Consider the following 26412-nt stretch of genomic DNA (forward strand, 5'->3'; position numbering starts at 1 on the left):
TGCAGCAGTGAGTTCCATGGGTTCACACTGATAAATCTGCTAATACCAAGAAGCAGAGAATCCCAGGGCTAACCCCACTAATTCCCACAGGCAGGGAGGAGTGCAGACAAGCCTTATTGATACCCCATGACAGGAAATCTTGTTACTAGCCTGTGGCAGAGAGTTCCAGGGGTAACCCTGCTACCACCCAATGGCACGGAGTCCCACAGTTTCACCCCAATATTATAATAAAATCAAACCACTGTGAACACATTGAAAGTACAAAAATAGATTCCTATATTTTAAAAAACTTACAGCAAAATTAACCACCTGTTTTGCACAAAGCAGCAGGGATGGATCTCAAGATTTAGAAAGGAAGAGTGGGTGAAATATCACCCCTTTAAGTGTTGCAGCAGTGATTAGGTAACATTAGTTACCCAGTAGCAGGGAGTCGCAGGGGTTAACACTGTTAAACCTGGCAATAAAATTGCACCTCATAGCAGGTGTGATCAGTTCTCTCATAAACCAGTTTTTCAAATCACCCCTTTTACTCCAGCCTTGATGGAGCTTTTGAAGCTTTCCAGGCCCTGAGATTTTCCCTTTCCAGGATTTTAGGGAGATTTTTTTAACTCAGGAAATTAGAGAAGGTAGAACAATCCTCTCGTCTTAGTGCGCACCTCTCTATAACACAACACATCTCTATAACATATCATGTTGCTGCCAGTAACTCTACTTATTAACTCAGTTGCTGACATGTGTAGGTTCTAGGCATATCCCACTACCCCCACCATGTCACCACCAGCCATCCCACCGCTCACCCCCACAGCTCTAGCTCCTATTACCCCTAGCGATACAAGCAGGTGTTTAAATAGAAGAGAGATTTAGAAGCACTGTCAGCTCTTCCCCTCCCGCTCTAGGGTTAGACATTGGAGTAGACGCTTTACTGGTCAGACAGCAAATGTGGCTGCAAATCGTCAATGTTCTCGAAAACTTCATCTCCTCCTGCTGCTAAATTCTCATAGCTTTCCACTTGCTCTATGGTCTCGTAGTCGTCAGTGCCCAGCACCTGCGGATACAAAGCCGAAGGGTTGGCTCACATGGTGACTGAGGTGCAGCCACCTCTGGGGTGGGGCAGCTGGGGGAATAGCCCCACACAACACCACATGGGGAAGACGTGTGTGCTACCACAATGGTGCCCAGGGCAGGAAAGGAAGAGAAATGTATCTCTGGCAACCAAGTGGTTTTTAGGAGGGCAAATGTAATTCACGATGTGGGAATCTGGCCAGGACAGTGGGATCCACGACCCCCCAGCTCTGACAAACCAGGGAGACGTCTGGTTACCACGAGTGCGAGGCTGCGCTGGCCTGTACCTCAATGATGACAATCTAAAGAACAGCGCCCCCTAGTGCTCCGCTGGGGTATTGGAGCCAGCCCTGCCTGCCAGGGGACAGCCCCCACCCAGCCAGGGAACGTGCAGGTCCCTCCCTGCTTAGCCCTGAGGGCAGCGGGGGAAGCACGCAGCCCTGGTATTCCCCACCTCTCTGCCTGCGCTGGCCTTGTCCAGGTTGAACTGCTCCTCTTTCTTCGCCTTGCTGGGCTTCCCACCTTGGGGGGATGGCTGCTGCTCCCCGTTGCCTCCATTGCTGTAGCTTGAGGGACCCTCCTTTCTGTCTTTCCTGCAAGGGGGCACGGCTTTAGCTTGGTTCCCACAGCCCTGGAGCTGCCAGTGAGTCCACCCTCCAGCAGCCAGTCCCAGAGATTAACACAACCAATCCCTAATGGCAGGGGGAGTCCCATGGGCTAAGATTTGTACCGTTTAGTGAAAGGGGATCCTCTGGGTTAACACTGATAATATCTAGTGGCTGGGAGTCCCATAGGTTAACAAGGGGCCAGGAGTTTCATAGGCTAATTCTTTCTTAGAGGAGCCTCATACTACAGAAAAGCAGTCAGCTCAACAAAGGTCAATGATCCATCCCAGCCTTGTGCCTCCCTTTCCCGCTCCCCACACCAGGCTGGAGGAAACTCTGACCCACAGCTCAGGGCACAAGCTAAAGGAACAGCAAAGAATACAATTTGTCTCCTCACAAGGTGCAGTTCACGGCACGGTTGGCTCTCCCCACAGCCTGGACTCTCAGTCCCCAGCATCTCTGCTCTCTGGTGTCTCTTGGCAAGAATGCAAGAGCTAAAACAAATCCACTGTCTCATTTTCCCACCGTTCTCCTCCTTGAGCAGCCCACTCCCCCACAGCCCCAGCTGGGGAGCAGGCAACAAGCAGCTTGGGAAGGTGGTGGGATTTGAACTTTCACTGAGGAAATGACATCTCTATTACTATATTTTCCATAAATACCCGCCCTCTGCCCCTTCTGCCCTGCTGGACAATGGTTCTGTAACACAGGGCTGGGCCCCACGTGCCTTTGTCTCTGAGAAAATTGTGTAGGTGTTACCCAGAATTACAGCAACGTCCATACCGTAGAATCTTCAAACTTTATAAAGTGTTGCTCCCTGTATTTCACCAGCACCATAATGTTCAGCGGGTTATGAATTTTTGTATGGTACCCCCACAGGGCTCACACTGTCCTAGCATTATCATTGATTTTTGAAATGAGGTGAACATGGAAGGGGAAGGTTGTCACTCAGACTGCTCACACTCTGTGTGCATGTCGGTGTGCCCCACAGCCACACCCCAGCCCGCTAGCCCCCCACCTGGGGGTGAGGTACAGATCACTATTTCTAGGAATTTCTTAGGTCTGTTTCCAGACCCTCCTGTTTGCTTTTCTTTGACTCTTTAGCTCAACCTCGGTGAGAGAACGTTCACTTGGGGTTTATTATTAGCCCTTCGCTCACAGCCATTGGGGTGTTACTGCCGACAGATCTTGGCACCATCATGGGAAGGACTCCGACAGCGTCACTCTCTGTGCAAAAGACAGGACTATGTAGCACTTTAAAGACTAACAAGATGGTTTATTAGGTGATGAGCTTTCGAGGGCCAGACCCACTTCCCCAGATCAATTTGTGGAAGAAAATCGGCACAACCATACATACCAAAGTGATACAATCCAAAAAAAGTGAACGCATGTGAAACCGACAAATCAAATTTTAGAACAGAGTGGGGGTGAGGGGAGAAGGTAAGTTTCTATGAGGTAATGACATAGGGGTGATCATAGGGGAAGTTTCTGTGAGGTAATAACATTAGGGGTGATAATTGGGGAAGCTGTCTTTCTAATGATCACCCCTAATGTCAATACCTCACAGAAACTTCCCCTGTTATCACCCCTATGTCATTATCATTATTGCAAGTGATACAAGCACTTGCTAAATAGAAGAGGTACAGTAAAACTCCGGTGGTCCGGCATCCAGTGGTCCGGTACGCCTGATGGTCCGCCACCAACTGCAACCCGGAAGTGCTCCGGCAGCTGCTTCAAGTTGTTAGAGTAATTGATTAACTGCGGCTGTATCCACAGCCAACATGCAGTTAATGTAACTTTCCTCTCTACTGCCAGGAGGGGGGGAGGGCAGGGGAAGGTAGGGGTCGGTGGGAGAGAGGGAGGGGGAGGAGGAGGAGGAGGGCGCAAGGGTGTGCCAAAGCAGCTGCATTCAGGATGTTCTGGTCAGTTACAGTCACTCCGGCTGGATCCACAGCCGACACGCAGTTAATGTAATTTTCCTCTCTAGTGCCGGGAGGAAGGGGGGCAGGGGAAGGTAGGGGTTGGTGGGAGAGGGGGAGGGGGAGGAGGAGCCTGTCACCTGCGGCTCTACCTGTTCCCACCGCCCCCCCCCCCTTCCGGCAGTAGAGAGGAAAGTTACATTAACTGCGTGTCGGCTGTGGATCCAGCCGGAGTGACTGTAACTGACCAGAACTTCCTGAATGCGGCTGCCTGCCTGTCACCGCCTCTCCTCTTCCACCGCTCGCCGCTCGCAGGCTCTGCCTCCCTGCAGCAGGAGGGAGGGTTTGGCACACCCCCGCCCCCTCCCCCGCTTCCCTTCCGAAGAGACCCGCCCCTGCCAGAGTACCTCTTGATAGTCCGGCATTTCTGATAATCCGGCACCACCTGGGTCCCAAGGGTGCCGGATTATCGGAAGTCTACTGTACTTAGAAGCACTGTCAGCTCTTCCACTCCCCCTCTAGGGATAGACACTGGAGTAGATCCGGTCAGATGGCAAATGTGGCTGCCAATTGCCAATGTTCTCGTAGACTCCATCTCTTCCTTCTGCTAAATTCTCCTCATCTTCCACTTGCTCCATGTTCACATAGTCATCACTGCTCAGCTCTGGAGGCTGCAAAAAGGAAGGTTTGGTTCACACGGTGACTGAGGTGCAGCTACGTCTGGGGTGGAACAGCTGGGGAACGGCCCCATACAGCGCCACATTGGGACAGCTCACTTGGTGTCAATATGCAGCCAGGGGCAGGAAGGAAGACTAATGTATCTAGGGCAACAGCATGGCTGTTTGGAAGGCAAATGCCTTTAATTATCTGGGAATCCGGCCAGAACAGCCAGATCCATGACTCCCAAGCTCTGACAAGCAGAGAAGATGTCTGGTTACCAACAGCACTCGGAGGCTCTGGCCAGTATTTCAGGGAGAACAACTGCACCACAGCGCCCCCTAGTGTTGTGCTAGGGCTCTGCCGGGGGGAGCTCCCACCCATCCAGTGAAGGCATGTGCACAGCCCTGGCTTTTCCCACCTCTCCCCCTGAATTGGTCTTGTATAGGTTGGACGGCTTCTCTTTCTTCGCCTTGCTGGGCTTCTCCCCACTGAGGGACGGCTGCTGCTCCCCATTGCCTCTGTTGTTGTAGTCTGAAGGAGCATCTTCTCTGTCTTTCCTGCAAGAGGGAACAGCTTTAGTTCAGTTCCCACAGCCCTGGAGCTGCTAGTCCTAGAGGTTAATGCAACCAATCCCCAGTGGCAGGGAGTTCCTAGGGTTAAACCTACTTCTACTTAGTGGCAGGGAGTCCCATTGGTTAAGGATTCTATCATTTAGTGACAGGGGATCCTATGGGTTAACTTTGATAAAATCTGGTGGCATGGAGTTCCACAGGTTATCCCTGCTACTACCCAGTGGCAGAGATTCTGTAGGCTAATTCTGTCTTGGAGGAGCCTCATGCTACAGAAATGCAACATCCAATCCCCCCACAGTTGCCTGCTTTCCATGGGTATCTCCCTGTCTGTTAATGAATTCACCACCCTCAGTTCTCTTGGGCCAGTTCTCTTGGTCTGTCTGCCCTCCGCTCCAAGCCCCTGCCCCGGTGCCCTCACCTGGCTCTGGCAACCTTCCAGACCACGATCGCCAGCACCAAGAGGAGTAAAATGCCGCCAGTGACTCCAGTGGAGACTGTAAGCAGGAAATGACCATCACCTGAGGAGAGACATGGACACAGATGGTGTCAGTAGTGGGATTAATGGTGTGAGCCCTGGGATTTATGCTGTCAAGCAGGGCATGGGGAAGCATGTGTATGAAGGGAATTACAGTGCGTTACAGCCTGCTCATGTATGGGGGGGGGAAGGTGCTATTGTCCCCTCCCCTCTGAGACATTAGGTGGGCACCTGGTGTATGTCTAAGAAAATATGGTAAGGGCTCACTAGCTTCCCAGTGCTTCCTGGGTCCCCCTGACTCCGAGGTAAATTGGGGGGCGGAGGTGGCTTCTATTTGGGTGTGAGAATATGGTAACCCCACCCCCACTCTCAAACTATATTAAATAAAAGGAAAATTACATTTGGACCAAAAGTAATTACAGTACTAGCAGACATGACTGTGTATGAGTGTAATTATGGTACAGGACATCCCATGCCAGCCCCCACCACCCAGCTGCACCAGCCCTGCAGCTTATATGCAGCCTGGGGTGTATACATGAGTAATTACGGTAGCAGGGCACCCCACTCCCACCCCGTAGGTGCCCAGTACCTGCAGGCACCAGGTACAGCTCGGCCTGGCTCTGCCCGTGGGTGTTGGCGGCGACGCAGGACACGTTGGCCAGGGCCTCGGCCGGGCCCTGCAGCTCCCCGCTCACGACTTGGCCTCGCGCCCAGGACTTGGCCCGCAACTTGGAGCCCTCGAAGTCCCCTGGGAGGGTGCGGTCGGGCAGGCGCCACTGGATGCGGGGCAAGGGATGCCCCTCGGCCGCGCAGTAACATGTGGCCGCCCCCCTGGGCCCGCTGCCCTGCACCGTGCAGTTCCCCCCCGGCAGCAGCTCTGGCGCATCTGCAACGGGACACGAGGCATGTAGGAGATTTGCCTCCTGGGACCCCACTGCCCTCCTGGCTCTCAGTGCCACCCCCTCTACAACCATGAGCCCCCACTTCCTTCGCATCACCAGCCACAGAACCCAGGAGTCCTGCCTGTCTCTGTAACCACTAGACCCCACTTCCCTGCCAATGCTGCACGGGGCGACTCACAGCCGACGTGGAGCCGGAGGGCTCGGCGGGTGGACACCCTGACCGCAGGATACGTGACGGTGCAGCCAAGCTCTTCGCCATCGTGCGCCAGGGTGGGCGTGAAGTGGAGCACGGAGATGTAGGAGACGCTGCCGTTCCCCTGGGGCTCTGAGACATTCATGGCCGAGTAGTCGAACCCTCCTGTCCAGGTGATTTGAGGAGGGGTCCCAGAGCAGGTGCCTGGAGCCTGGCAGGTCACATTCACTGGCTGCCCGGGTTTCAGCACCTCAGGGACCCTCAGGACTGGCTGGTCCCTCAGTTCTAGGGTGGAAAAACCATTAAGATTCAGCCCTGTGGGGCATTACTGGCGTTAATCCCCGGCATGCCATGCCACATGATATTATTCGTGCTAACTGGTGGAACTGTCCTCCACTGGGTATAGTTGGGGCTAACCTGTGAAATTCCCCACCACTGAGTGTTATTGGAACTAACCCGAGGAACTTCCTGCCCCAGAGTATTATTGGAGATCACCTGTGGAACTCCCTGCCACAGGGTATTATTGGGACTCACCCATGGGACTCCTCTCCACTGGGCATAACTAAACTCAGTATTACTGGGCCCCATTCTGCACCTGTGATGTTCACCAGCGTCTGGTTCTCCACGTAGCTGTATTTGCTCTCTCCCTTCTCAAAGCGGAAGAAATAGTGCTCCTGGTCTTCAGCCCGCACGTCGCTGATGATCAGAGAGCAGTCATTCTCAGCCTCCCCAGCCAGGCGGATCCGACTCCTGGGCGCCAGTGGAGGCCTGTCCGGGTTGGTGCTGGCCACGGGCACGCAGCGGTCCTTGTCTACGTCTCTGCGGAACCAGTATTTGTAGACAGGCCCGGGGGACTTGAAATCGGCTGTGAAATGGCAGGGGAGCAGCACGCAGAGGCCCTGCTGCACCGTGACATGGGGCACCACCTGGATCTGATAGACCTGCCCCTGGGAGAGCTGGGCTGCAGGGGAACAGACCAGCTCTGCCAGTGCCCCTGAAACCCAACCCACAGCCCCCAGCTCTGCCAGTGCCCCATAACCCCGACCCGCAGCTCCCAGCTCTGCCATGGCCCCTCGACCACGACCCGCAGCTCCCAGCTCTGCCACGGCCCCTCAACCACGACCCACAGACCCCCAGCTCTGCCAGTGCCCCTGAAACCCAACCCACAGCCCCCAGCTCTGCCAGTGCCCCTCAACCACGACCCACAGACCCCCAGCTCTGCCAGTGCCCCTGAACTCTGACCCACAGACCCCAGCTATGGCTGTGCCCCTGGATCCCGACTTGCAGCCCCCAGTTCTGCCAGTGCCCCTCAATCCCCACCCACAGCCCACAGCTCTGCCATTGCCCCTAAACTCTGACCCACAGACCTCAGTTCTGCTGGTGCCCCTCAACCCAAGGCCGGCTCCAGGCACCAGCAAACCAAGCACGTGCTTGGGGCGGCACATTGCCAGGGGCAGCTTTCCGGCTGCCCCTGAGAGACACTGGCCGGAGAACTCCTGAACTCCTGACCCTTGCCACCTGACGCGGGCCTGCCTGCGTCTGCCCAAGGCAATGTGCGGGGTGGCGGAGCGCGCGATGGGCCAGCAGGCAGCCGCCCTCCGCAGGTGGGGTGCGCAGGGCAAGTCGCGCTCGCAGCCCCGCAGTGATGGCGGAGGCGCCATGACATCACGGTTCCGGGGCTGCCTCGCTGCCTTCCCTCAGCACTGGGGAGAAACATGCCCCTCTAGTTAGCACGAGAGGGCGTTGTGGCGGGCCGGGGCGGCCCCGGCAGGAGCGCTGGCCACGTGTCTCTCCAGTCGCCTTCCCGGCACTGCTGCCGCTGCCCAGCACCCAGCGGCCGCGGCACGGGAAACGCTCGAGGGAGCCTCCCATGAAGCAGACTCGGCGCCCGGGGATCCCGTTCTCCTCTGACAGGCACCAGCCAGCGCGGCCCGACGTGCAGGGGGCACCCTGGGCTTCGAGAACAGCAGCGGCGCCGGAGCGCTACGGCCCTGCTGGGCGAGCCGCTCTCCCCGGGCTGTGCAGGGCCGGCTGCACAGAGCGATCCGGGGCCTTGCCCGGTCACTGCAGCCAGGGACCGCCCTGCGAGCCACGTGCCTTTGGTCATCTCTCCGCCTGCCTTGCGCTTACTAGTGACCCCTCCGGCTGGAGCGGCCGCCCCGGCCAAGGAGTTTGCAGGAGTGTGTGATGTGGGGGGAGAGGGGGTTGCTCACGCTGGCAAATGGGGGGCAACTCTCCCCCTTTTCTCTACTTCAATGCTGGTCGGAGGGAGGGGAGAGCTCAGCCTGGGTGGGGCCGGGCAGAAGGAAGGCCTTCCCGGGCCAGGATGACTCAGGCCGAGGTGCCTAGGCTGGGGGGAGGGGAGAGCTACTTTGCAGCCCGACCTGGTTGGTCTGGCGCTGAAGAGCCGCTGGATGGGGCCTCGCCTGCCGGCTCAGAGATCTGTGGGGGGGAGGGAGAGGGGTGTCCCTGGCCTTGCCCATTACTTCCCGGCTGTGTCCGTGCGCATCCCCAGGGGGACACGTGCCACTTTCACCCTCCCCCAGGGCGCTCTGATGTTTCTGCGCGTGCTGTGGGGAGGGGACGAGGGTTTGGTGGGGAAAGGAGACGGAGTTTGTTCAGTGCGGGGGGGGGGATTGGGTTTGGCTGGGCGGGAAGAGGGGGCGCAAGGTGGATTGGGTGGGGGACAGAAGGGAGGGCAGACTGGGTCCGGTCACTGAGGGGTCGGGTTTGCCTGGGCGGGAAGAGGGGGCGCAAGGTGGATTGGGTGGGGGACAGAAGGGAGGGCAGACTGGGTCCAGTCACTGAGGGGTCGGGTTTGCCTGGGCGGGAAGAGGGGGCGCAAGGTAGATTGGGTGGGGGACAGAAGGGAGGGCAGACTGGGTCCAGTCACTGAGGGGTCGGGTTTGCCTGGGAGGGAAGAGGGGGCGCAAGGTGGATTGGGTGGGGGACAGAAGGGAGGGCAGACTGGGTCCGGTCACTGAGGGGTCGGGTTTGCCTGGGAGGGAAGAGGGGGCGCAAGGTGGATTGGGTGGGGGACAGAAGGGAGGGCAGACTGGGTCCGGTCACTGAGGGGTCGGGTTTGCCTGGGAGGGAAGAGGGGGCGCAAGGTAGATTGGGTGGGGGACAGAAGGGAGGGCAGACTGGGTCCGGTCACTGAGGGGTCGGGTTTGCCTGGGAGGGAAGAGGGGGCGCAAGGTAGATTGGGTGGGGGACAGAAGGGAGGGCAGACTGGGTCCGGTCACTGAGGGGTCAGGTTTGCCTGGGCGGGTAGAGGGGGCACAAGGTGGATTGGGTGGGGGACAGAAGGGAGGGCAGACTGGGTCCGGTCACTGAGGGGTCGGGTTTGCCTGGGAGGGGAGAGAAGGTGGAAACTGGGTCCGGTGAGTGTGGGGGGGGAGGTCGGGATGTGTGTGGAGGGGAGACAGGACGTAGGCTGGGTTTTCCGGAGGGCGCGGTGGGAGTCAAAGAGCCGCAAGGTGAAACGGGCGCTTTCCCCATCAGTGCCTGTCCTGCAGCAGTGGGACAAGGGGGGGAGGGGCAGCCAACATTTTTTTTCCTCCCCGTGGTAAAAAACCTAGAGCCGGCCCTGAGCCAACCCCCACCCACAGCCCTGCCAGCACCCCCCAATCCTGACCCACAGCCCCCAGCTCTCCAGTGCCCCATAACCCCGAACCACAGCCCCCAGATCTACCCGTGCCCCTGGATTCTGACCCACAGCCCCCTCTCTGCCCGTGCCCCTCGCACCGTCCTGTATCTGACAGTCTCAGCTCTGGTGCAGGAAGCGTCTGAAGCCAGGAGTCCTGGGTCTCTCCCCGGCGCTGCGGGATTCCTGCCCCCGGCTCCCTGCGGCTCTTACCCTGGCAGAGCAGCGCGAGGAGGATTCCGAGGCCTCGCCTGGTGCAAGGGGGCGTCTGGCCAGCTCCTGGCCCCCACATCCTCTCGCTCTGCAGCTGGGCCTCATGGGCGCCCCGATTGGCTCCTTTCTGGGGGTCCCAGGTCCCTGCCCATGGAGGTCATGGGGAAAAGGGGGAATGAGCTGAGCAGGGAAGTGGAGAGTTGCCTAGTGGTTAGAAAAGGGGCTGCTGGGAGGAGAGCGAGGGCTAGTGGTTAGAGCAGGGTGCTGGGACTCAGCAGGTGCACTGCAGAGCCTGGGACTCCCACTTCCGTGGGGAAACCACATCTTGCAAAACCTACCCAGCCCCACACAGCACAGGCCCTTGGGCCCCTCTAGCTGGCGTCCTGCCTTCCCCCATCCACACCCACCCTGAGCCGGGGGCAGCCTGTATCCATCCCCCACAGCCTGTGTGCTCAGCACCGCGGCATTCACACCCCCGCTCTGGTTTCACACCCACTGCTGGGAATTGCTGCATTTGACGGGGCGGGGGGGTGTGTGTGTGTGTGTGACATTGGACAGGATGCGAGCAGGGCTGCAGTCCCTCCCACACCCCACAATGCTGTATCACCAGCAAATTGTCCCCCCACTGCCCAGCACCATGGGAGCTCAGACAAAGTCCGTCAGCTCAACGAAGGCCAAGGAGCCACCCCAGCCCTGTGGCCCCCCCTCGCCGGGCTGGAGGAAACTGACCCACGGCTCAGGGCACAAGCTAAACAAACCACAAAGGAAACTATTGGTTTCCTCACAAGCTGCAGTACAGGGCCTGGCCGGCTCCCCTCCAGCCTGGAGCCTCCTTCCCCAGCGCCTCGGCTCTCTGGTGTCTCTTGGAAGAAGGCCAAGGATCCACTGTCTCCTTTTCCCACCGTTCTCCTCCTTGAGCAGGCCTCCAACCCTCCGCCACCAGCTGGGGAGCAGGTGACAAGCAGCCTGGTAAGGTGTCGGGATTTGAGCCCCATGTGCCTTTGTCTCTGAGAAAATTGTGTAGGTGTTACCCGGAATTACAGCAGCAGCCGTACCATGAGGAGTAACCGTTAATGCGAACTGAGGACTTGGTTCGAATGACCGTTTCACTGCCACGTGTAGCCACAGGAAGTTACATCGGACTAGTGGCATTTAAAAATGGAGACCGGATGGAAACATGCAAATGAAGCCCAGGATATTTAAATCCCGGGCTTCATTTGCAATTTCAAATGCCTCCATTAGCCACCCTAGTTCGAACTAGAGGGCTAGTGTAGACAGACCCTTACAGACTCCGGCACATCCCTGGGGGTATGTCTACACTACCCCGCTAGTTCGAACTAGCGGGGTAATGTATGCATACCGCACTTGCTAATGAAGCCCGGGATTTGAATTTCCCGGGCTTCATTAGCATAAGCGGGGAGCCGCCATTTTTAAATCCCCGCTGCTTCGAACCCCGTGTAGCGCGGCTACACGGGGCTCGAACTAGGTAGTTCGGACTAGGGTCCTATTCCGAACTACCGGTACTCCTCGTGAAACGAGGTGTACCGGTAGTTCGGAATAGGCACCCTAGTCCGAACTACCTAGTTCGAGCCCCGTGTAGCCGCGCTACACGGGGTTCGAAGCAGCGGGGATTTAAAAATGGCGGCTCCCCGCTTATGCTAATGAAGCCCGGGAAATTCAAATCCCGGGCTTCATTAGCAAGTGCGGTATGCATACATTACCCCGCTAGTTCGAACTAGCGGGGTAGTGTAGACATACCCTGGGTCTCAGCTCGCGGGGGACGTGTCGCAATCCCTCCATCACCCGCACTGCTTCCTCGGAGTCGCTGGGGGAGCTGGAGGACAGACTCGCTGGCCGCACTCCAAGGTCATGTGGGTCCCCCACATTTCTACTGCAGCCTTAGGCGATGCGCTCACCATTTCCTGCCCCACCAGCATTTCCACTGAGAGTGACGCTGTCGGAGCCCTACCCATGATGGTGCCAAGATCTGTCGGCAGCGGTATCATCCCAGTGGCTGCGAGCAAAGACAAAGGGCAAATAATAAACCCCAAGGGAACGTTCTCTGACTGAGGTTGAGCTAAACGTAAGCGGGGGAATGGTCCCGCTATTGTGGGGAACTTTCCTGGCTTCTATACACCCCGGTGAAATGGACCAGTGAAAGGATCTGAGTCCCCGCTCCCACTTCCTTTACCCCCCGGCTCTCTGATCCTGAGGGCTCCCCCTCCACTCTCCTGAGTAGCAGAGTCCTCGAAACCCCAACAAGGCTGGGCCCAGGTTTCCTGGGGCTTAATCCCCGACCTTGTAGTCACTAGGGGCAGGAGTTAGGGTGTCCCCACTCCGAGGTGCTCTCTTCACACTGCAGGCCTTCTTGGCCCAGCGATCACTTCATAAGGTTCAAAGCAAATACAATTTATTAAACAACAACTGATTAAAGAGAAAAGAATAAGAAAAAATGAGAATGGTTAAATGAGAACACACAGCCCTGCTCTGTAGCACGGGGACATCAAAACAGCAGCCTGCAGAGTGTAAGGACAGTCCACAGTCTCTTCCTTATAGGCCCTTTAGAAGCCCTGGATGTGCTGCAGGGGGGCTGCAGGCTGGACACGCTTGCTCTGGCAGTGACCACACAGCTTCAAGCTCTAAGTGGCCAGATCCCTCTCCCAGTCCAGAGCCTCTCCCCACACTTTGCAGTTCCCAGCTGCTCACCACATCCAGCTGCAGGCTGTGCTGCTTGGCCAGTCTCTAGCTCCTTGCGTTGCTTCTCTGTTCCTTTTGGCTCTCTGAGCACTGCCAGTCTGCTGCTCAACACAGGGTCTGCGCTCCTTGGGCTGTGTGTGCCTGGCTCTGTTGCTGCAAGACTGCCCCTCAGCACAGCTTGCACTCCTTGAGCTGTGTGTGCCTGGCTCTGTTGCTGCAAGACTGCCCCTCAGCACAGCTTGCACTCCTCTTAGCAGTCTCTCAGCTCTCTCCTTGCTCAGAGAGACCCTGAACAATCCCAGCTCCCAGGGAGGACGGGGCCTGGCCTCTTGCTTTTCTCACTGGCTTGTCCAACTTGTCAATCAGGCTGAGCTGGAGTGTTGGCTGCTTTCCATTGTCTCTGGGGTCTGTCAGTCTCATGGACCCTCCCCCTTTTGATACTGGGAGCTGGCAAACCAAAAAACTCCCACAGAGTTTTAGTAAGGGGTAATAGTCCCCTTACATAAAGAGTCAGCTGAGCTTTGGATCAGGACCCCGTGCTGTTCTAACTTTGATTTTGGCATTGAGATTCGGTTGGTTAAAGAGCCGCGTCAATGAGTCACGAACTATATGAGAGTCTGGACCGAAAGGCTCTAGAAGCTTTGTGCTTGGAGAGAGGCATTAAATTTAGAGAGAAAGCTTCTAAGCCAGAACTGAGATCTTTGCTAATACTAAATGACCAGCAGGCAAGGGAGCAGCATCCACCCAATGCCACAGATGCTGTGGCAGAAGTTAGAAAGCAGCAGGCATTGAAGAGAATGGATCTGGAACATGGGAGGGCCCTTGCCACAGGCATCGAAAGGCGAGGGAGGCGGATGCTGAAAGGGAGCGAAACGTGAAGGACTGCAGATACTGTTTCTATTGTCTCAAAAGGGCTCAGCCATAAAACTCCCCTCGGGGCCGGGTATGGGACCCACGAGGCAGAGTTCATCAGTGGTGCTAGGTGAATGGGGTGAGGGGTGAGGCCTGGAGAGACACGGCTGCAGGATGACTGGTCAGAGCCCGCCTGGTCAGGGCAGAGGATTACCAGCCAGGAGAAGGCCTGACTGTCCCAGCTTTGTCTGAGTATTTTGTAACGGGGCCTTTAGCCAGAATCCGACTGGCATGGAAGGGGTTTGAGGGCACCATGGCGGTGGGAGCGAGAGACACAATCCCTAAGGATCTCGTGATTGGGAAGGATATTAAAGCCGGGTTCAGTCCGAGTGTCCTGACTGAAGCACGAGGAGAAACAGTCCTGAGCCTTTGTCTGCCGGGGTGAAGGTTACTCTAGGTCCGTGTTTCCCAAACGGTGTTCCGCGGAATCCCGGGGTTCCGCAAAGCGAACATAAGGGATCCGCGAGAAAATTCCTTTACAAGAATATCTTATGATTAAAGAAATAATCATCAATATTTAAGCATTTCTGAATGTTATTGAAAGCAATTTTCATTTGTGTTTGCCACAAGAAGCGTCCCTGTGTAACGCCAGCGTAGCCAGAGAGGGGGGGAATGCTGTTACTACTCAGCGCTGTGCGCGAAGTCAGTGGTGCGATCTCCTGTTATATACAGAAAATCATACAGAAATTGACTGAATACTGCACCAGATATGGGAATCCACATTTCCAGTATGAAACCAAATATAAAAAGAATTTGCCAAGAAAAGAAGATAAACCACTCTTCGCACTGTAAACTGCCAATATAATGCATATTAGTTTTTGAGCTTTATTTTTTTGTACACATTAAATGTGATTTTTGTTTTTAAAGATGTGCAATTAAACTAAATGTTGATCTCATGACCTTGTTTAGCATTCGTTTATTAGTATCCTTACTTGGTTTTGGTCTACTTTTTCAGCTCCATATATGAGACTGTTATTAGGGGTTCTGCAAAATTCTTTCGAGTTTAAAAGGGTTCCATTGCCAAATAAAATTGGGAAACACTGCTCTAGGTCATGGGTTCCCAAACTGGGGGGTGTGCCCCCCTGGAGGGGGGTGAAAAAATTCCAGGGGGGGCACGAGGCGACCCAGCCACACACACGCACCCGTCAATCCCACGCCAAGTTTTGCTGCTATTTTTTGAGGGGGGAGGTGTGAGGGTTTTTCAAAAATCAAAAAGGGGGCGTGATGCCGAAAAGTTTGGGAACCACTGATCAGGTGTTTGCCTGAGGCAGATAGCTGTGTGTCTGGGCAGGGGGGCTCCAGGGGTCTCGGCAATGCTTCCCTGGAGCAGGTTGCAGTGGATGGCCAGGGTAGATACCTCACTGTGTAGAACAAAGTAAAGTTCTGGAGGGTGATGGGTTGTTGGCTGGTGGTGCTTGTGAAACTGCGCTTGCACAAGCTGGAAGTGAGTTGTGTGAAGAACCACAGTGTGTGGGGGCTGGCGGTCTGGCTGCTGGAAGTAGCAGTGGGTCAGTGAAGGAAGCTGTCTCAGTCACTAGCTGTGCGCCTGAGAATAGCCAGGGGTGCTGGGACAAAGGAGAAGAGCCCGTCTCTAATTGTCCATCTTTGTGTGGCACCAGCATGTCTGTGAGGGAAGGGATAGCTCAGTGGTTTGTGTGTTGGTCTGCTAAACCCGGGGTTGTGAATTTAATCCTTTAGGCAGCTGTTTGGGGCAAAATCTGTCAGGGAGGGTCCTTGGTCCTGCTGTGAAGGCAGGGGACTGGACTCGATGACCTTTCCAGGTTCCTTCCAGTTCTAGGAGATAGGACTCTCCCAGTCCTTTGTCTGAGGAAGATGCCCCTCCACCTGTGATGGCTGAGAGCAGGGCTGTTTCCCCAGAGTTGGGACTAGATACAGCTAAGGCCCAGAAAAAGGGTGGCCTTAGGTTTGTGTTTGCTGGGGAGAAGGATGCTGTGACTTGTGTAGATCCAGTCAGTGTCTTGCCAGGATCCCAGAGATTCCGTTAAAAGCATTTGCGGAAAATCATGCCAGTCTAGACCTAGCCCCTGGGTATGGAGCCAAAAATATGGCATGATGACAGAAAGTGTTGTCAATATACACTTGATATGGAGCTGTTCTTGTTGCTGATGTTAACTTTTGTAATCAATGTGCTGTTGCTACCAAGAATTGTAAAAATGTAAAAATGTACAATGTGCATATTGTTTTGGAAAGCTATTGAACCTGTCAAGAAATGTACCAAATGACAGACTGTATGTTAAAGGACCTTGTGATGTTGATATTTCATGGTTAACGCCTGTAACTGGTCTTGGAACTTCTTACAGGACAGAGAAGATTCCAGCCATAATGTACTGTGTGGAAAGGGAAACTGAGGCACACCACCATTATGTTTTCATGGCTAAGAGCCAAGATGCCTACATTATGAGGGATGAGAATACTTACATTAACACAATGTTAATTGGAGTTCAGAGAGGTCCCAGAGCTGGTATGGATACATTTATTATTTTCCTTCACTCTGGGCAAGATCACGCGCTACACATAGGGATCATGCTGCAAAAGCAGATCTGATTGGCTGTGGTATCTACCAAGTTTTACCTTGGGTTTATAAAACAGTGCAAGGACATGGTGGTTGGTATGACAGACCTTGCAATGAGGAAGCCTATTATAGGCAAACCTGGTTTTCATACAGATGTCCAGTTCTATACTCTTGTATTGGATTAGAACCCGTACTAGCACAGAGCCAAAACATGGGGAGGCCTGCGATGCCCTCAGTGATGTTACTGGCATCACTTCCTGCATCAATTTTGCATTGGGGTGTCGCCTGCTGATACTGCCAGTGTTCTCTGCCTGAGACAGAGCAGGGCCTGACCTGCCGGCTGTAAGGAAGGAATGTCCAGTCAATCACTATGCTAATTAGCGAGGCTCAGGGACAATGGCTCTCAAGGTGCCCAACACACACCTGAGGAAGGCGTCTGGGACCTGCAAACCAGCCAGGGCTTGATGGCTGCCAGCAGGTGAAACAGAGATCGGTCACTTGGCCATGTGACCTGCTCTGACAAGGAGGACACCGGGAGAGATATATAACGCCACGAGGCGGACTCCATCTGGCCTTCAATTCCGCTCCTGATCCCAGATGCAGCCTTGTGAGGAACAGCGAGCCAGGAAGAATCATTGGCCCATCCTAACATAGGATGTGCACCAGAGACTTTTAAGCCAGCGGTTTGTAACATCTCTGCTGAGAGCCTGCATTGAGAACTTGCTGATTCGATGCATGTAATGTATTTTCTTTAACAATCTTATTCTCCACCTTTTCTTTCTTTTATTAATAACCCTTAACATTTTAGATTCTAAAGGATCGGCCCAGCGTGATCTTGTGGGTAAAATCCAGAATGTAAATTGACTGGGAACTGTGGCTGGTTTCTTGGGACAGGGAGAACCCGTTCAGGGTCGGAGCGATTGGGTTCTATAACCCCTCCCTTGTGTGCAGGCCTGGGGATGATTGCAGCACAGGGAGAGCTGGAGTGTCTGAGGGATTTTACTCATGAGGCTTCCTGCTGGCCGGATTGGCAGCTGAAGTGCTCAGTGTGACTGGTTTGTGGCCTGTTTGAGGAAGGCCTCAAGTCAGCGGCTTTAAGGCGCCCGTTTTGAGCAATTTGCCCTGAGCAGATGCCGTCAGTGGTGCCCAGACCTGTCCTGGTCCATCACAGGGGGTAAATCGAGGGTCTCCTGGCAGCTGGCTCCTGCCCCTATTCCCCCCTTTCTACTCCTTTCCTCAGGGCAGGAATTCTTTGTGTTCAGTCCAAACTTGTCTCATCTCAGAAAGTACCACATGCAAAATGGGTTCCAGCATTGGGTGGCCTGGCCACAGGTCTTTGTACGGCCACTCGCAATCCAGGCTTACAGGAAAAACAAGCCCATTGACAGACTGTGACCTTGAGCACTGGGCCATTCAGTTCCCCAGTGCCACTACTGGCTCACACGCCAATGTCTAGATTTAGACACAGATTCACACGTCACTTTTCTAACTCCTCACACAAGGAAGATCCCTGCACAGAAAGTGAATATGGACATTCAGCAGATGGTAGCATTAAAAATGCTACATCATGTGATCGGTTTTGCCTAAAGTAGCTTCAAGTCACACCTAATCATATACCTATTTTCATGAAGTGTGGGGGAGGCAGTTGTGAGTTCCTTGGGTTAACACTGATATGTCCCCATGAGATAAATCTACTGATCCCCAGTGGCAGGAGGTCCCGCAGGCTAACTCCGCTAATAGCAAGAAGCAGGGAATGCAGATAAGTCCTATTAATACACCATGGCAGGAAGTCTTGTTAATAGCCAGTTCCAAGGTGCTCCAGGGTTTAACCATGCTGTGACAGACCGGGCCGTGTCTGGGCACAGCTGAGGGCGTCCGCTCAGGGCGAATTGCTCAAATCCGGGGCTTCTTACAGCCCCCTTGACTGGTGACCTCTCCAAACAGGCCACAAACCAGTCCCACAGAGCGCTTCTGCAACCTGCCTGAAGCCTCCCGAGCAAAACCCCTCCGACACCCCAGCAATATCCGTGCCCCAGATGGCCCCGGGCCTATACACAGGTGGGGGGTCCTAGCACCCAATCCCACCTACCCCGAACAAGTTCTGTCCGGTTCCAAGAAACCAGCCACAGATCCCTGGTCAATTTACCCTCTGGATCTTACCCACAAATCACGCTGGGCCAATCCTTTAGAATCTATATCTAAAGGTTTATTATTACAAGAAAGAAAAGCCTGAGAGTAAGGTTATTAAAGTACAGTACGTTACATGCACCGAATCTCCCAGTTCTCGATGCAGGCTCTAGCAGAGATGTTGCAGCTGCTGGTTTAAAAGTTCTTATTGCACATCCTACGATCAGGATGGGTTCACAGGTCTTCCGGGCTCTTCGATCCCTGCAATGCTGCCTCTGGGATGAAGTGCTGAGCTGAGAACAAAATGGCATCGACTACATGGCCTCTTTATACCCCCTTCCTGGCCTCTTCTGGTCTCAGCCGGTCACCTGGTCCTCAGCCTCTCTCTGCTGGCAGCTCTTGGGTCTCCGCCCTCCTGCTTTAGGTGTGTCCTTGGGCCATCAAGGGCCATTGTCCCACAGGGCTTTGCTACTCAGCCTGTTCATAGCCATGCTTAACCACATTCAGAGAAACATTCAGCTTCCACACAGATTACAGATTCCTACCTACACACACAGACATTATACACTCACATAAATAGCGTACATAAGATTAACAAACAATAAGCTCCCATTCAATACCCCACATGGCTCCCTTTCATACCAATTTCTGGGGCCAACACCCCCACCTAGGGGTGCAGCAGCGATCTGGCTGCTTCCCTCCAATTCAGTAATGTGACACATGCTAACAGCCAGTGGCAGGGAATCCCACAGATTAAACTCAGTATTATAATATAATAAAGCCACTGTGAATGCACTGAAAGTACAAAAACAGATATGTGTATTTTGAAAAATCTTACAGTAAAATCCACCACTGGTTTGGGGCAAAACAGTAAGAATGGCTCTCAAGGTTTAGAAAGAAAGTATGGGGTTAAATGTTTCCTTCTAAGCGCTACAGCAGTGATTTACAAGGATTAGCCCCACTAATATCCAGTGGCAGGGAGTTCCAGAGATTAACAACATTAAACCCACCAGTGAAATTGCAACCAGGGACAGTTTTGATCACTTCCTTCACAATCTACAGTGTTTGATGTTCCCTCCTTTTCACCCTCCCCTGATGGAGCATTTGAACCTTTCAGGGCCCTGAGATTTTCCCCTTTCAGGATTTTAAGGGGATATCAGAATATTTAGGAAATTGGAGGTGGTAGAAAAATCCTCTCTTCTTAGTGATCCAGGGGCCTACAAGCGTTTCACTCACTAAGGCATTAAGGGGGCCTGGCACAAGGATTAGCTGACACTAGGGACATGATCTCTATGGGTGTCTGCTATTATGTCATCAATGGTACCAAAACTGACTGGATATCTGGAGATGGGGCCTTGTTAACAGACATGAGTTTATGTTCAGAGAAGTTGGCACATGGCCTGGGGCTGGTGGGTCTGTGGGATCTTCTGCTGCTCCACATGGTGACTAAACCATATCTGGTACTATAAACAGCAAGTGATGCTACTTCTTAACATGTTGGTTCTAGACGTATCCCACCGCACCCACCATATCACCACCAGTAATCCCACTGCTCACTCCCACGGCTCTAGCAAAAACTATCGCAAGTGCTACAGGCACTTGCTTAAATAGAAGAGGTATTTAATTCACTGTCAGCTCTTCCGCTCCTGCTTTAGGGAGAGACATTGGAGTAGATCTGGTCAGATGGCATACGTGACTGTAAACCGTTGATGTTCTCATAGACTACGTCTCCTCCTGCAAAATTCTCATCGTTTTCCACTTGTTCCATGTTTGTACAGTCATCAGCAGTCAGCTCTGGAAGCTGCAAAAAGGAATGGTTGGATCACATGGTGACTTATGTGCAGCTTCCTCTGGGGTGGAGCAGCTGGGGAAAAGCCCCATACAACACCAGATGGGGACAGCTCACTTGGTGCCAAGATGCAGTCAGGGGCAGGAAGGAAGACTAATGTATCTAGGGCAACAGCATGCCTATGCAGAAGGCAAAAGCAATGAACTATCCTGAAATCCAGTTAGAACAGCTGGATCTATGACCCCCAACCTCTAACAAACTGGAGACACGTCTGGTTACCAACAGGACTCGGAGACTCTGGCCAGTATCTCTGGGACAACAACTACAGGATAGCGCCCCCTAGTGTTCTGCTGGGGCTGTGGGAACAGCCCTGCCTGCCAGGGGAGAGCCCCCACCCATCCGGAGACCGTGCAGGTCCCTCCTGGATTAGCCCTGAAGGCATGTGGAGAGGCATGTGGCCCTGGCATTCCCCACCTTTCCCCCTGCACTGGCCTTGTACAGGTTGGACTGATCCTCTTTCTTCACCTTCCTGGACTTCTTCCCATTGGGGGATGGTTCCTGCTCCCCGTTGCCTCCGTTGTTGTATCTTGAAGGACCATCCTCTGTGTTTTTCCTGCAGGAGGGAATAGCTTTAGATCAGCTCCCACAGCCCAGGAGCTGCTAGTCCTAGAGGTTAATGCAACCAATCCACAGTGGTAGGGAGTTCCAAGGGTTAAATCTATTCCTAGTTAGTGGCAGGGACTCACATGGGTTAAGGATTCTATCATTTAGGGTATGTCTACACTAGCCCCCTAGTTTGAACTAGGGAGGCTAATGTAGGCATTCGGAGTTGCAAATGAAGCCCGGGATTTAAATATCCCGGGCTTCATTTGCAACTTCGAATGCCTACATTAGCCTCCCTAGTTCGAACTAGGGGGCTAGTGTAGACATACCCTTAGTGACAGAGGATCCTATGGGTTAACTTTGATAATATCTGGTGGCATGGAGTTCCACAGGTTATCCCTGCTACTACCCAGTGGCAGAGATTCTGTAGGCTAATTCTGTTTTAGAGGAGCCACATGCCAGAGGAGAGCAGCATCCAATCCTTTCCCAGTTGCCTGCTTTTCACGAGTATCTTCCTGTGTGCAAATGAATTCACCACCCTCAGTTCTCCTCGGCCAGTTCTCTTGGTCTGTCTGCCCTACACTCCAAGCCTCTGGCCCGGTGTCCTCACCTGGCTCTCGCAACCTTGCAGACCACAATCACCAGCACCAAGAGGAGCAAAATGCCACCAGTGACTCCACTGGAGACCATGAGCAGGAAATTATCATCGCCTAAGGAGAGACAAGGACACAGATGGTGTGTGCAGTGGGATTAATGGTGTCAAGAGGGCATGGGGAAGCACGTGTATGAGGGTAATTATGGTTAGTTACAGCCTGCTTGTGCATGGGAGGAAGGAGCTATTGTCCCCTCCCCTTAGAGACCTGGTGTATATCTAAGAAAATAGGGTAAGGGCTCCCTAGCTACCCATCGCTTCCTGGGTTCCCCTGGCTCTGAGGCAAATTGGTGGGTGGCTTCTATTTGGGGGTGAAAATATACGGTAACACCACCGCCACACTCAGGCTTCATATTTATAGTAGCCCAGTGTCTGAGAGTCTGTAACGCCGAAATGCTGGCTGTTCCCTCTGGGCGGCCCGTGCTGCATGGGGAGTGCGGGGCCCAAACTGCCGCTTGCTCCGCTTGCTCGCCTGCGGCGGCCCGGCCGAGCGGCACAGAAGTCAGCTGAGTGCCACGGAGAGACGGGAAGGGGGGCGGGGCAGTGACGTGTGGTGTGACAGCAGCTCCAGGCCCCACCCCCTGGCCATGAAAGTCACCGTCCCGCCCCCCTTCGCCTCCCGCCGTGGCGCTTGGCTGACTTCTATGCCACTCAGCCAGGCCGCCGTGTGGGAGCAAGTGGCACAAGCGACTGTTTGGGCTCCGTGCCCCTCTCCCCCCCCCCATGCAGCACAGGGAGTGCGGAGCCCAAACGGCCGTTTGGGCTCCACAGTCCCCCGAGTGAGAGGCAGGAGGGGGAGGAGGAGAGACAGAGAGAGAGGCAGGAGGAGGAGGAGAGCTGAGAGGGGGGGGGCAGGAGGAGGAGGACAGGAGAGAGAGAGAGAGAGAGAGAGACGGAGACAGAGACAGAGACCGGAGGCTCAGGAGAGAAGACCAACGTGGAGGAGAGACCTGAAAATCCCGTCTTATGTCAGGCTAATTAGCTAGTTATTAAATAAAAGGCAAGTTATATTTAGGCCAATCTGTGTAGAAGACTAATTATGGTACTAGGAGACATGACTGTGTGTGAGCGTAATTATGGTAGTAGGACACCCCATGCCAGCCCCCACCACCCAGCTGCCCCAGCCCTGCAGCTTATACCCAGGCTGGGGTGTATATGTGAGTAATTACGGTAGCAAGGTGCTCCACCTCCACCCCCACGGGTCCCCGGTACCCGCAGGCACCAGGGGCAGCTCAGCCTGGCTCTGCCCGTGGGCGTTGGCAGCGGTGCAGGACACGTTGGTCAGGGCCCCGGCCGGGCCCTGCAGCTCCCCGCTCACGGCCGGGCCTCGCGCCCAGGACTTGGCCCGCAGCTCGGGGCCCTCGAAGTCCCCGGGGACGGTGCGGTTGGGCAGGCGCCACTGGAGGTGGGGCAGGGGGTTCCCCTTGGCCGCGCAGTAACATGTGGCCGCCCCCCCGGGCCCGCTGCCCCACACCGTGCAGTTCCCCCCTGGCAGCAGCTCTGGCGCATCTGCAACGGGACATAGCGCGTGTGGGGAATTTGTATCCTGGAACCCACTGACTTTCTGGATCTCAGCTCCACATCCTCCCCAGTCACTAGCCCCCACTGCCCTCACATTGCCAGGCATAGAAAGCAAGAGTCCTGCCTGTCCCCTGTAACCACTACCCCACACTCTCCTTCCAGAGCTGCACGGGGTGACTCACAGCAGACATGGAGCCGCACGGCTCGGCGGGTGGACACCCCGACCGCAGGGTACGTGACGGTGCAGCCGAGCTCTGTGCCATTGTGCGCCAGGGTGGGCGTGAAGCGGAGCACGGAGCTGTAGGAGACGCCGTTCCCCTGGGGCTCTGAGACGTTCATGGCCATGGAGTCGAACCCTCCTGTCCAGGTGATTTGGGGAGGGGTCCCAGAGCAGGTGCCCGGAGCCTGGCAGGTCACATTCACTGGCTGCCCAGGCTTCAGCACCTCAGGGACCCTCAGAACAGGCTGGTCCCTCAGCTCTAGGAAAGAGAAAACCATTAAGAATCAGCCCTGTGAGAATTACTGCGGTGAATCCCCGGCACATCCTGGCACAGGGTATTATTCTGGCTAACTCGTGGAAATGTCCTCCACTGGGTATATTTGATGCTAACCCATGGAACTCCCTGCCATTGGGTATTATTGGAGGTAACCTGTGGAACTCCCCAACTGAGGGTATTATTGAGACAGACCCATGGAAATCCCTTGCACTGGGCATAGTAGAGCTCAGTATTACTGGGCCCACTGCTGCACCTGTGACGTTCACCAGCGGCTGGATCTCCCGGTAGCTGTATTTGCTCTCTCCCTTCTCGAAGCGGAAGTAGTAGCGGTCCCGGTCTTCAGCCCGCACGTCGCTGATGCTGAGGGAGCAGTCGTCCTCGGGCTTCTCAGCCACGCGGATCCGACCCCTGGGCTCCTTCGGGGGCTTGTTCGGGTTGGTGCTGGCCACGGGCATGCTTCTGTCCTTGTCAGCGTCTCTGAGGTACCAGTATTTGTAGACAGGCCCTTGGGACTCGAAATCGGCTGTGAAATTGCAGGGGAGCAGCACACAGAGGCCCTGCTGCACCGTGACATGGGGCGCCACCTGGATCCGATAGACCTGCCCCTGGGAGAGCTGGGCTGCAGGGGAACAGACCAGCCCTGCTAGTGCCCCCCAACCCTGACCCACAGCCCCCAGCTCTGCCAGGGCCCCTCAAGCCTGACCCACTGCCCCTAGCTCTGCCAGTGCCCCATAACCCCGACTTACAACCCCCAGCTCTGCCAGTGCCCCATAACCCTGGCCCACAGCTCCTCAGCTCTGCCAGTGCCCCATAACCCCAACCAACTGCCCCCAGATCTGCCAGTGCCCCATAACCCTGACCCAGAGCTCCTCAGCTCTGCCAGTGCCCCATAACCCTGACCCACAGCCCCCCTCTCTGCCCGTGCCCCTCACACCGTCCTGTATCTGACAGTCTCAGCTCTGGCGCAGGAAGGCGTCTGAAGCCAGGAGTCCTGGGTCTCTCCCCGGCGCTGCGGGATTCCTGCCCCCGGCTCCCTGCGGCTCTTACCCTGGCAGAGCAGCGCGAGGAGGATTCCGAGGCCTCGCCTGGTGCAAGGGGGCGTCTGGCCGGCTCCTGGCCCCCACATCCTCTTGCGCCGCAGCTTTGGGGGCAGCCTGGGATCACGGGCGCCCCGATTGGCTCCTTTCTGGGGGTGCTAGGTCCCTGCGTGTGCAGGTCCTGAGGAGAAGGTGGAATGAGCTGAGCAGGGACGTGGATGGTTAGAAATGGGGCAGCTGGGAGGAGAGTGAGAGCTAGTGGTTAGAGCTGGTGCACTGCAGAGCCTGGGACTGCCACTGCCCTTGGGGAAACCACATCCTGCCAGCCCCACCCTGCCCCACACAGCACAGGCCCCTGGGCCACTTGGCCCCTTTTGCTGGCATCCTGCCTGCCCCCATCTATGCATATGCAGAGCAGGGGGCAGCCAGTGCTGCCTGTGTCCATCCCCCACAGCCTGTGTGCTCGATAATGCGGCATTCACACCCCCGCTCTGGTTTCACACCCGGTGCTGGGAAATGTTGCATTTGACAGGGGGACTGGGCACGATGCGAGCAGGGCTGGGGACCAGCCGTGTCCTTCCCGCCCCCCGCGATGCTGCATCACCAGCAAACTCTCCCCCCAGAGAGAGCCCAGCGCCATGGGAGCTCAGACAAAGTCCATCAGCTCAACGAAGGCCAACGAGCTGCCCCAGCCCTGTGCCCCCCCCCCCCCATGCCGGGGTTGAGGAAACTCTGACCCACGGCTCAAGGCAGAAGCTAAACAAACCACAGAGGAAACTATTGGTCTCCTCACAAGCTGCAGTACAGGGCCCGGCCGGCTCCCCTCCAGCCTGGAGCCTCCTTCCCCTGCCTCTCGGCTCTCTGGTGTCTCTTGGAAGAAGGCGAGAGCTGAAACCGATCCACGCCCCCTCCTCCCCCCCAGCTGGGGAGCAGGCGACAAGCAGCCTGGGAAGGTGGTGGGATTTGAGCTTCACTGAGGAAATGTACATTTCATAAGAACATAAGAACATAAGAACGGCTGTACTGGGTCAGACCAAAGGTCCATCTAGCCCAGTAGCCTGTCTGCCGACAGTGGCCAGCACCAGGTGCCCCAGAGAGGATGGACCGAAGACAATGATGAAGCGATTTGTCTCCTGCCATCTCTCTCCAGCCTCTGACAAACAGAGGCCAAGGACATCTTTTTATCCCCTGGCTTTTATGGACCTAACCTCCATGAAATTATCTAGCTTCTCTTTAAACTCTGTTATAGTCCTAGCCTTCACCGCCTCCTCTGGCAAGGAGTTCCACAGGTTGGCTACACGTGAAATGAGGAGTAACGGTAGTTCGAACTAGGAAGCCTAGTTCGAACTACCTAGTTCGTGCCCCGTGTAGCCGCGCGGCACGGGGTTCGAACCAGCGGGGTTTTAAAAATGGCGGCTCCCCGCTTATGCAAATGAAGCCTGGGAAATTCAAATCCCGGGCTTCATTTGCAAGTGCGGTATGCCTACATTACCCCGCTAGTTCGAACTAGGAGGGTAGTGTAGACATACCCCCCGTTTATTGATAAGAATATCATGCGAGACCATATCAAATGCCTTACTAAAGTCTAGGTATACCACATCCACCGCTTCTCCCTTATCCACAAGACTCGTTATCCTATCAAAGAAAGCTATCCAATTGGTCTGACATGATTTGTTCTTTACAAATCCATTTTGTCTGTTCCCTATCACCTTACTACCTTCCAAGTGTTTACAGATGATTTCCTTAATTACTTGCTCCATTATCTTCCCTGGCACAGGAGTTAAACTAACTGGTCTGTAG

The 26412-nt window shown here is 55.1% G+C and overlaps 1 protein-coding gene across 1 annotated transcript; it reads right to left on the reverse strand.

The window, feature by feature from the left end:
- Nucleotides 1-5659: 5659 nt before the first annotated feature.
- Nucleotides 5660-24778, reverse strand: LOC102454989 (sialic acid-binding Ig-like lectin 12). The gene is made up of 5 exons (XM_089772742.1): nucleotides 24623-24778; nucleotides 23829-24194; nucleotides 6371-6670; nucleotides 5880-6176; nucleotides 5660-5664 (listed from the first exon to the last, which is right to left on the reverse strand). Exons 1-5 carry the CDS (start codon nucleotides 24699-24701, stop codon nucleotides 5660-5662), a joined length of 1047 nt encoding a protein of 348 aa, XP_089628868.1. The 5' UTR covers nucleotides 24702-24778.
- Nucleotides 24779-26412: the final 1634 nt, after the last annotated feature.

The sequence above is a fragment of the Pelodiscus sinensis genome, chromosome 22, assembly GCF_052426305.1.
Source record: "Pelodiscus sinensis isolate ZL-2025 chromosome 22, ASM5242630v1, whole genome shotgun sequence".
Lineage (NCBI taxonomy): Eukaryota > Metazoa > Chordata > Testudines > Trionychidae > Pelodiscus > Pelodiscus sinensis.

Excerpts from the sequence above, each read along its gene's own strand:
- LOC102454989 (XM_089772742.1), bottom strand. The coding sequence starts at position 24,701 with ATGTGGGGGCCAGGAGCCGGCCAGACGCCCCCTTGCACCAGGCGAGGC. Across the intron at positions 24,195-24,622 it reads CCTCGCGCTGCTCTGCCAGG|CCCAGCTCTCCCAGGGGCAG; the intron begins GTAAGAGCCGCA and ends GTTCCCCTGCAG. Across the intron at positions 6,177-6,370 it reads CCTCCGGCTCCACGTCGGCT|ATGCGCCAGAGCTGCTGCCG; the intron begins GTGAGTCGCCCC and ends GTCCCGTTGCAG.